At 46.3% G+C, this 10,767-nt stretch overlaps 2 protein-coding genes across 2 annotated transcripts; one reads left to right on the plus strand and one right to left on the minus strand.

Annotated features, from left to right (window-relative positions):
- Positions 1 to 960, plus strand: LOC100482652 (olfactory receptor 3A2). Its single transcript, XM_002930850.3, has one exon. The coding sequence runs from the start codon at positions 13 to 15 to the stop codon at positions 958 to 960; it is 948 nt and encodes a 315-aa protein (XP_002930896.2). The 5' UTR covers positions 1 to 12.
- An 8,558-nt stretch (positions 961 to 9,518) lies between these two features.
- On the minus strand, positions 9,519 to 10,500 carry LOC100482898 (olfactory receptor 1D2). The gene has a single exon (XM_011217729.2). It carries the CDS (start codon positions 10,458 to 10,460, stop codon positions 9,519 to 9,521), a length of 942 nt encoding a protein of 313 aa, XP_011216031.2. The 5' UTR covers positions 10,461 to 10,500.
- Between the last annotated feature and the right edge of the window lie 267 nt (positions 10,501 to 10,767).

Here is a 10,767-nt window from a genome sequence, read left to right on the forward strand (position 1 = left end):
TTACAGAAACTCATGGATCCAGAAGTTGGAGCCAACAGGACGTCTGTTACTGAGTTCATTCTCCTGGGCCTGGTAGAAACAGAGCAGCTGCAGGCTGTGGTCTTTGTAGTCTTCTTCTTTGCCTACCTGGTCACAGTCGGAGGCAACCTCAGCATCCTGGCTGCCATCTTGGTGGAGCCCAAACTCCACACCCCCATGTACTTCTTCCTGGGGAACCTATCAGTGCTGGATGTTGGGTGCATCACCGTCACTGTTCCCTCCATGTTGGCTCGTCTCCTGTCCCACAAGCGTACAATTCCCTGTAGAGCCTGCCTCACCCAGCTTTTCTTCTTTCACCTTCTGGCTGGGATGGACTGCTTCCTGCTGACAGTCATGGCCTATGACCGATTCCTGGCCATCTGCCAGCCCCTCACCTACAGAGCCCGAATGAACCAGGCAGTCCAGAGGATATTGGTGGCTGTGTCCTGGGCTTTAGGTTTCACCAATGCACTAAATCACACTATTGCCCTAAATACCCTCAACTTCTGTGGTCCCAATGTGATCAATCACTTCTACTGTGACCTCCCACAGCTCTTCCAGCTGTCCTGCTCCAGCACCCAACACAACAAGCTGCTGCTCTTTGTAGCAGCAGCCTTCATGGCTGTAGCCCCCTTGGTCCTCATCACTGTGTCCTATGCACATGTGGCAGCTGCAGTCCTACGAATCCATTCAGTGGAAGGCAGGAAGAAGGCCTTCTCCACATGTGGCTCCCACCTCACTGTGGTTTGCCTCTTCTATGGTACTGGTATCTTCAACTACATGCGTCTTGGTACTGATGAGTCTTCAGACAAGGATAAAGGGGTTGGGGTCTTTAACACTGTTATCAATCCCATGCTGAACCCACTTATCTACAGCCTTAGAAACCCTGATGTCCAGGGTGCCCTGTGGCGGGTTCTTGTGGGGAGGCAGTCACTGACCTAAGGGTTGATAGTATCCCTTCTTTCTTGCCTTTTCTGGGTCAAGGAAAACTTCCCATGAAGGCAATAATCTGGGGAAATGGTCCATAACCATATCTCTCACTGCCTGAAAGTTTGTGTAATGTATTTGTCCTGCAAATAAGTCCTACATAATTGATTCATACAGCAAATATTTATTAAATTGCTTCTATGATCCAGACACTCTCTTAGAGGACTAGTGAACAAAATAGACAGAAGTCTCTGGACTTATGCAAGTCACATTCTATTTAAGAGAGACAAAATACATAAATAAGCATCATATGTGGAATATCACATAGCAAAAAGGGCTATCAAGAAAAACAAATAAGATAGGGGGATATGAGCAACTGCCCTGGGTAAGTTGCTACCTTGTGTATGGCTGTGCTCATTTTCTGGGTAGCTGGGTAGCTCTGGACAACAGTGCCCTACAGGGAAAGGCTGTTTGGCTAATAGGTAACCAATTAACCTAAGTAACCAAGAATATCACTGTGAGGTTCTTCTCTGGTGGGGACATAATATTCCATCTAGATCAGAGCGCAGAAAACCATTTTAAACCATTGGCCCAGGGCCAAGTTTATTCTATTCTACACTTCACCTTTCACCTCCAAAAAAAATCAATTCCTTCTCTTCACTATCACACAAGAACCCAGTGGGATGCTCAGTGAACAGACAGGGTCTACACAGAGAAAGAGATCACTAAATTAAAACCACATTAATGCATACATGATACATCTTCATGTCAGAAAAGGAATGTTCCATCTCCACCCCTGCCATGTCTTTGTTATTGGATGAATCCTCTTGTTCACATGTATGATAAAGCCTTTGGAAGAATAAGCATTTATACTCCAACCAGTTCCTTTCTATTTTTTTTTTCAGTGAGGAATGTACAATATAACCTTTTCTTTCAAAGTCTTATTTTTTGACTCCCCAACCTCCTAGCTCAGAAATCATGCCCATTATGAAGTTTCTGGGAGTGAGGCCTCTTTCTAACTTTATAAATACATCAGTACAGCTCCAATCCAGAGAATTTTCTCGTCTTGATGTTTATCCGGCCTTCAGTTTATCCATTTCTAATTTGCATCTATTCTCCAGCCTCCCTTGGAGGGCTACTTACCCCATCCTGGCAATTCCACTGCCCCTCTGCTGTATCTTTCCTAAGTCTGTCCTATGGCTACATCTGGAGCTTGGAATCACTGTAATCTCTTCTTGGAGCCATGGAACTGAGGCCAGGTTGAGATGAGGACGGGAAGAAAACACAGGAGAGTGAAATGAGAATGGAGGAATGAAGATGTAACATGAGGATATAGGGAGGGACAGGAGAGGGTGGTGAGCAGAAGGGGTAAGAAGGCAGGATAGAATTTAGGGAAAGAACACAAGAGAACAGGAGATGAGAGAGGAGGGGAGAATTGGGATTAGCAAACAAGATGCCTCAGGAACGTTGAACAAAAAGATGAGTATGGAGAAGAAGAAGAATGAATGATGATGGGAGATGACAATAAAATTCATACTGTGGAATCACTGCCCATCAGCATGTGGTCATGTTATAACAGCAACTTTGGTGTTATTGTTGGGCTCCCCCCAACCCCACTGCCTTCTAACTAGGAAAAGACGTAAAGTTCAAGTTTTGTTGAAGGTATAATAATGAAAAGTAGTCTAGGTACTCTTCTGCTTTCTCTGGCTACGAGCCAATCCTGGAAGAACAGAGAGTTGAGCTGATAGGGGTGAGGGAGGGTGGATGTGTGCGCTGGGAGTTCATCTCCCAGAACCCCACTGGCACAGCCAAGCTGTCAGCCCCCCTGCCTTTGGGGACAATGCCTGCCGATACAGTCTAAGAAGCAGAGATGGTGTATGTCTCTTTCCTGATATTCTTGGGTGTCCAGACATCTCAGGGTTAAAGAAAATGAGCTTCCTTCAGAGGACAAAGTTCTTGTGAGTAAAAATCAGGAATGTGGGCTATATCCACTGCTCTGAGACCTTAGAAATGTCCTTTCTACACCTGGGCTTGTTCTTACCTACACCATAAAGAACGGAGTCAAGATCATCTCCACAGTTCTTCACATTAAATGACCCTTGATTACAATCAGCTGGATGAACTTTTTCCTAGGGCTGAACCCAGAAAACATTTGAGAACATTATCACCACTATTTCCATCACTCCATCTACCCTATGAGCATTTGACACTGCCCCAACTAGTCTTATCTCTTACCTGTTAAAGATCCCCAGACCTTGGTGAGACAGAGCAGGGACTGGACTCTGGTCCTCTCAGCCCTAACTGAAAAATCCAGCATTCCTCGAGAGCTGAAATTCTATGCCCCCTGAATAGCATATCTTGTAGGAATGCAGAAGCAGGATAGCTACCAAAGGAGGGATGCAACGACAAAGACTGTCAAGGATGGGGCCAAACCCGTCTGTGCCAAGACGGATCCCAGAGCTGACCTTTCCCCCCACTTTCTCTCTCATTATAATATGAAAAGTCACGCCCAGGGGTGGAAATTTAACACGCTAATCACACATACGACACATGAAGAAGCACGACCTTTAAGTGTGTAAATCCCCACCTCTCCGTGTTTAAAAGACACTCTGTTCTTCAACTCATGTAATTGCCCCTTCCTTTTCCTCATAAAAAGCCCCTTGCTTTCATCCAGTAAGCAGGGCACTGTTTGGGTGTCTACCAGAGTCTGTGCTCTGAACTGCAATTCTTTAATCCTAAATAAATGCTCATTTGCCTCTCGCTTGGCTCTTTATTTCCAGATTGACAATCTTTCCTTATAATGCTTTATGCCCTTGTGTCTCACTTTGAGTGGAAAAGAATTTTTCCATCTATATCAAGTAAGATAGGCTAGGTTACACTGTGCTAACAAACAGCTCCTAACATCTCGATGGTTTTCAACAGCAGAGGTTAAGTTCTTACGGGACCTCAATCATTTGATAGAGTCAGAAGAGCTGCTGTGGTTGTGATTGCTCGTCTTCTTTCTTATTTTGAGGATGAGAGTAATGACTTCCAAGTGAGAGAGGTAGCCAGAAGTCTACATTGTATTTTACCTGAGACTTGCTTGTAGTGAATATCTATGGTCTTTCTGACTTCTATGTCCCCTTTTGTAACAGTGATTAGTTCCTATTTAGCTCCGGGTGGTTTCCGGGAATGTGGTTCCACCTGCAGCTCCAGAGTGCAGGTACTGGCATGTATGGCCGGCCTGGCCGTGGTGATGGTTCTGTGTGGGCATGTGGCCTAAGCTAGTTTCATACAATTCTTCCTAGTGAATAAGGAAGGGGTTAAGGTACAGGCGGCGGGGCGGGTAGGGGGCCCCTGGCTGGGCTCTGAAACTATTCCTGGCAGGCAGAAGCGCTAAGCCAGCCTGAACAAGAGATAAAGAAACACATCACCTGGCCTCCGATGTTGGTGGCTACTGTGCAATCATAGAATATCGCCAGACCTCCAAGAATTAAGTCACTGAGGGTATTATCAATAGTCCTTGCTCAAACCAAGACCAGCACAAGAATCTCAAGGCACAAGCTTCCCAGTCAGTTCTCAATAAAAGACTGCCGCTAAAAGCCCTCAGTGGCAGCCCCATTCGGGACCCCTCTCTAGAGAGCCTCTTCTTTCCTTTCGGCTCTCACCTTCACTTAATAAACTTTCACTTCGGGGTGCCTGGGTGGCTCAGTTGTTAAGCGTCTGCCTTCGGCTCAGGGCGTGATCCCGGCATCCTGGGATCGAGCCCCACATCAGGCTCCTCCACTGGAAGCCTGCTTCTTCCTCTCCCACTCCTCCTGCTTGTGCTTCCTCTGTCGCTGGCTGTCTCTGTCGAATAAATAAAATCTTAAAAAAAAAAACAAAAACAAACTTTCACTTCACTTCAACCTTTTGTGTCCAAGAGATTCATTCTTCAAATCTATGAGACAAGAACCCTGTAATCCTAGGGACAGCCGTTCAGCGTCTGCCTTCAGCTCAGGGCGTGATCCCAGGGTCCTGAGATCGAGCCCCACGTCGGGCTCCCTGCTCAGCGGGATGCCTGCTTCTCCCTCTCCCACTCCCCCTGCTTGTGTTCCCTCTCTCGCTGGCTGTCTCTCTCTCTCTGTCAAATAAATAAATAAAATCTTAAAAAAAAAAAAAGAACCCTGTAATCCTGGGACAATACTAGCATTTCACAACTGGGTTTCCATGACAGAATTAAGCTCTATACAAAATTATCTGAATGACGATTTTCTCAACTCTCCGAAGGCTCCACAGCTAGCAACCTTCTAGCTGCACAGGACAGAAGGCAGCTCACTCCACAGAATGGATACCTTAGGTTATTAGAACTCAATTCCCTTTGGAACTCTGGCCGAGAAGAGCCCCTCTAGACTTGCTCCTCATAAAGTAAGCTTTCAGTGTTTGATGTTTGTGGGCCCAGCTCCCGGGCTCCCAGAGAATATACGCTTTTACCAAGGTCACAATGACCTCAGCAAACTTCAAAGCACAAGCTCTGTCTGCCCCGAGCGCACATTGTACACCTGCTTCATGAGCAAATAACCTAAAAGAAACATGTCAAACTCAAGATAAGAGTAAAAATCTCCCGGAGTTCTGGTCCCATACCTCTGAAGCCCGCAACCTTGCACGCACTGAGAGCATAAGATAAAGTCTGTGATTTTCTGAAATGTCCTTCGTCGTGATGATTTGTGACTCTTGATGTAACGAAAACATACATGATCCCGCGTTCAACATTCCCTCTGCGGAGCCTTCTGTGAAGTTGTGTGTCCCAGGCAGCTGTCCTCACCTGGGCTTGAATACGACTCTCTTCCTTTATCATAGAAACCGTAAAAGCTGTGTTCATTTTGTGTCAACACTCCTGGTCAAGTAAAGAAACATCCTTGCCCTCGGAAGTCTGAGAGGCATCAAAAAGCTACCAAATGAACTGAGGGGCCAAAACGCAGGGGGAAAAGGAATCCCAGAGAGACACTGCTGACAATTGCACTGTGTTCCCCACAAGCCATTTGTTGATTCCAAGACAAGGGGCGGAGAGGCTGGGAGCAGAAGGTGCAGCTGAGAGGCCGAGCCGTGAGCCAAGCTTTAACAGGCTTATGAAGCCAGAGAGACAAAAAGTGGAGGCAGAGTCCTGACAAAGGGAAGGAGGTTTTCAATTGGGACTTCCAACATGCTCCATTCTGGAAGTAACACATAATAGGAAATGGGCCAACCCTCATAAACAATGTGCCTGAAACCACAGGATAGTACCGAACCCTACATATACCATGTTTTTCCACATACGTACCTAGGATAAAGTGTAATTTATAAAGTAGGTACAGTAAGAGATTAACAACAATAATAAAACAAAACAATGATAACAGTGAACTGTAATAAAAATTATGTGAATGTGTCTTTCCCTCTCTTAAAATACCTTAGCTCCTCTTGCGACGATGTGAGGATGATAAAATGGCTGCGTGAGCAGATGGAGCGAGACGAACGACTTAGGCACTGTGAGGCAGCATTTAGGGTACTTCTGACATTCTGAGCCTGTGTCAGGAGGCTCCTGACTGCTTCCTGACTGTGGCTGCTTCCTGACTGTGGCTGACCTCAGAGAACCAAAACCGCGGAAAGCAAAACCACACTTAAGGGGGGACTACTGTCTAATCAGAGCTTACGTCCCAGAACTTTGAACTACGCTAAGGGGAAATATGCCTAAATGTCCTGTAGTAACAAAAGTTCCTCACAATCTGTCACAGCTCAAAAGGCCAATTTAAGCACCATTAACACTCAGGATTTTAAATAAAAGGTAGATTTATTGGGATGAAGAGGACAAAGAAGAAAACAGAGGCACCAGCTGCCATTCCCCCTCATCCCCCCGTCTGTGTCCAAGTGGGTCCAAGAAAGATACTCCCATGGTGGGGATGTCGTCCCTTCCGGATGGTTGAGGAAGAAGTGATTCATTGTGGAGCAGAGCTTGGCTCCTGAGGGACACCATCCTACCAGGAAGGGAGTGATACACTCACTGCAGCAGCCCTGCTGGGGCCAGTGCCTGCCTTCCAGAGCCTTCCTTTGTATTGCTGAAAGAGGGGCGTTTTCTCATGGGTGCAACCTCCGGGAGAGTGACAGGTCAGAAGCTGAGCTCACCAGAAAACTTGGCCCATCTTTGTAGAACAATGTTGCTACAGAAGCACAAAGTTGCTTTTGCTTTTGCTTTTGCCTGTTACACTTAAAAGTTCTGGAGCTTCCTTTCCTTCCCACATCCCTCCAGGCCAATGAACACAAACAAAACAAAAACAAGATCTCATGACCCGTCTTATTAAAGTCTAGGTCATCATGAACTTCGTGGAGGATGATTCAAGAAATGTATCAAAGGCTCTGAACAATAAAAACATTTGGCCCTGCAATTCCATTTGACCAATTTCCCCTGAGGAAACAATAACAAGGATGTACATACGGAGACACTATGGCCATATTGCAAACAATAGGAAAGCTGAACGCAACTAAGTATTGAACAAGTGTGTTAAATGAATTCTGTTATATTCATTAAATTGCACACTGAAATACTGTGTAGGCATTAAGTTGTAATGCAGCTGAATATTTCCTAACATACAAAGGCACTATTAAGTGAAAAAACAAGTTTGAAAAGACTTTGAATTAATTCTGAATATATATAGAATATATATATAGAGAGAGAGAGAGAGCAGAGATCAAAGTTTAGAATTTATGCCAAATGTTTTAGAAATTATACCAAATAGTTGTCTTTGGGTAGCAGACATACAGGTAAGTATTTGGGGTTTATTTTTATTTTAATATTTCTGCAAGAAATGCACACTGTTGGCTTACTAAAAACAATGAAAGTTAAAACTAATAAACATTCCCTGGTACCGCATTGTCTACAGACTATCTCGAGCCCCTCTGCAAGTCATTGGAGGCCATTTGAAATCCCTCCCACCTACCCCTTCAGCATCATCACTGGCTTCTGCTTGTCCCACCAGGTGCACTCAGTTGGAACATCCCCCTCACCTGTCAGGCTGTTTCCTGCCTGTCTTTATCTACCTGCTTCTGCTTAATAACAACCACACTCACTGTGGGCCAAAGACTATCTCATTTCGTCCTCACGGCTACCCTCTGAGTGACATGATGCTATCGTACTCAACGTTCAGATGAGAACACAAGGCCTAGCCAGGGATGACCATAACCACACGAGGGATAGGTGGGTCTGGGACAAGAGCCCTGGCTGGCTCCTGCAGACAGGAAGACTCCCCTCCACACCACGCCCCTCCTCTCTCGCGGTGATCTTACGTCGCCCTGCCACTTTTCCCAGGTAACTCTTCACGTGGCATGGTGTTGCTTAAGTCTTAGCTCCGTTGTCACCACCCTAAGGAAGCCTTCCCTGAATCCTCCCTCACTAACAAGCAAGCTAGGAGCTCCTGCTTTGTGCCCCCCAACCCTCCTGCCCCGAGCATAACTGCTGCCTTCAGACACTTCTCTGTCTGAAGGCAGCGCTAAATTAAAATACTCTTCCTCCCTGTCTATTGTCAGCTCCTGATGCCTGTTTGTAACCCAGTTTGAGGCCCTTAATACGCACTCAGTCATTATCGATTACTTGAATTGAACCTCAGATCAATTCAATTCTCCATCTGTCAAAGTCCAGTCCGACTCCACGATCTGCAAAGGCTTGCTCCCTCTTTGGAACTGCCACAGCCCGGTGACTAACCTTCTCCTCAGCTGCTAATCAGTTTCTATTCATTGCACTTTACGTGGCTGGTTGAACCTAAGTAGAGATTGAGTCTCACAGTTACCTCCTGCCTTCTGCTGCCTCCCCCACCACTCCTATTCACGAGCATGTGTTGATAAGCTGGGGAGTTTTGCTTTGAGTAAAGGACTGAGTGGTAGCAAACAGAAGAGACGGGGCAATGGAGTGAGGAGCCACAGTAATGAAGGACAGGGTGGGCTGCCCAGGGTTACGGTCTTCCCACGGGGAAAAAGAAAGCAGGAGAAAGGCACAGTCGGTATTGCTTTGAAGCCCGAGAGATGAAAATCAGCCCAGAGCAAAGGAGAAGAACTTGTCTACAAGTTTTGCCTGAACAGCAGGGACTGTGTCCAGAGGGAATGTGGTTTAGCACTAAAGCAGTGGGAGATGTGCCCAGCAGAGCTGGAAATGGACAAGCTCACCCAGGGCACCTGCCACGGGAGTAGTGCAAGTTGTCTTCTCCAGGTGTCTTTTAGGCAGCAGGCCCCTTAGAGAGGGCCAGAACTCAGGACCATGAGTGGATGTGTGCTAGAGAACACGGGAGACCCACCCCTCCCGAGCCATAACTTGGCATATTTTGAAAGGCTGGGATGGTGGCACTGTGGTCTTATGATCGGGAGAGTTGAAAGAATGATCCTGTAAAATTCTAGTATTAGTGTTACCATTGCCAAGGCTGGCAAAGTCTGGGGAACACTGGGTTACATAGAGGTGTCTTTTCTTCATCACAGATACATAAGCTCATTCTGAACCGGAAATATGTCCTGATCACTCTTCTGTCTCCCATAGGATAATGCCTTGCACATGGTAGAGGAAATTCCCAGTCTCCATTTCGATACCCCAAATTATCTCAGGTCAACCTCCGGAAGGCTTTCCCTAGGAGCAGTCTTCCGAGAGCCCCATGCATGTCCTTGTTCCTCAGGCTGTAGATGAAAGGGTTCATCATGGGGGTCACCACAGCATACATCACTGTGGCTACTGAGTCCTTCATGGAGTAGGTTTGGAGGGGCTGCAGATATACCATACCAAGTGTCCCATAGAAGAGGGAGACCACAGCCAAATGGGAGGCACAGGTAGAGAAAGCTTTGTACTTCCCAGTGGCTGAGGGTATTTGGAGGATAGTTCTGACAATTCGGACATAGGACATGATCATGAACCCTAGTGGGGTGAGGAAGATAAAGCAGCCTGTGGCAATCAACACTGTGTGATTGACTTGAGTATTGGAACATGCGAGCCTCAGCAGGACATACATCTCACAGAAGATGTAGTGGATCTTCCGGGACCCACAGAATGTCACCCTGGTCATGAGGAGGGTATGGGTGAGACCATAGAGGACAGAAAGTGCCCAACATAAGGTGAGGAGCAAAATACAGAGTCCAGGGCTCATGGCTGTGGAGTAGTGGAGAGGGCGGCAGATGGCCAGATAATGGTCATATGCCATTGTGGCCAGGATGAGGTTGTCCAGGGCCACCAAGGAGACCAGGAAGTAGAGCTGGGTTAGACACCCTGCATAGGAGATGGCTTTGTTCTGAGACTGGAGGCTCACCAGCATCTTGGGAATTGTGTTGCTGACAAAGAAGAGGTCAGTGAAGGAGTGGTTGGCCAGGAAGAAGTACATGGGAGTGTGCAGGCGGGGATCAAAGCTGATGGCCAGGATGATGAACACATTTCCCGCGACTGTGACCAGGTACATGGCCAGGATCATCCAGAACAGGACCCGCTGCTGCTCAGGACTGTCTGAGATCCCCAGGAGCAGGAACTCAGAGACTCCACTCTGATTGCTTCCATCCATTTCCCCAACTTGTTGGCAACATCAGCACCAACAAATGTTTGTTTATTAAGTGCCCTCAATTGAACAAAACACATTCATATAAGCAAAATCAACTGTTTTCTTAGCATTAAAGTATCTGACTAAATTTTATAATTTAAAAATGTTATTATCAGAGTATAATTGATATACAATGTTATACTAGTTTTAGGTGTATAATAGTGACTTGGCAATTCTGTACATTATGCAATGCTCACCACAGTATATGTAGTCACCATCTGCCACTACACGATGTTATTACAATATTATTGGCTATATTCCCCATGCTGTA

The sequence above is a fragment of the Ailuropoda melanoleuca genome, chromosome 13 (assembly GCF_002007445.2).
Source record: "Ailuropoda melanoleuca isolate Jingjing chromosome 13, ASM200744v2, whole genome shotgun sequence".
Classification (NCBI taxonomy): domain Eukaryota; kingdom Metazoa; phylum Chordata; class Mammalia; order Carnivora; family Ursidae; genus Ailuropoda; species Ailuropoda melanoleuca.

What these genes read in the sequence shown, in the direction of transcription:
- LOC100482652 (XM_002930850.3), top strand. Translation starts at nt 13, where the DNA reads ATGGATCCAGAAGTTGGAGCCAACAGGACGTCTGTTACTGAGTTCATT.
- LOC100482898 (XM_011217729.2), bottom strand. Translation starts at nt 10,460, where the DNA reads ATGGATGGAAGCAATCAGAGTGGAGTCTCTGAGTTCCTGCTCCTGGGG.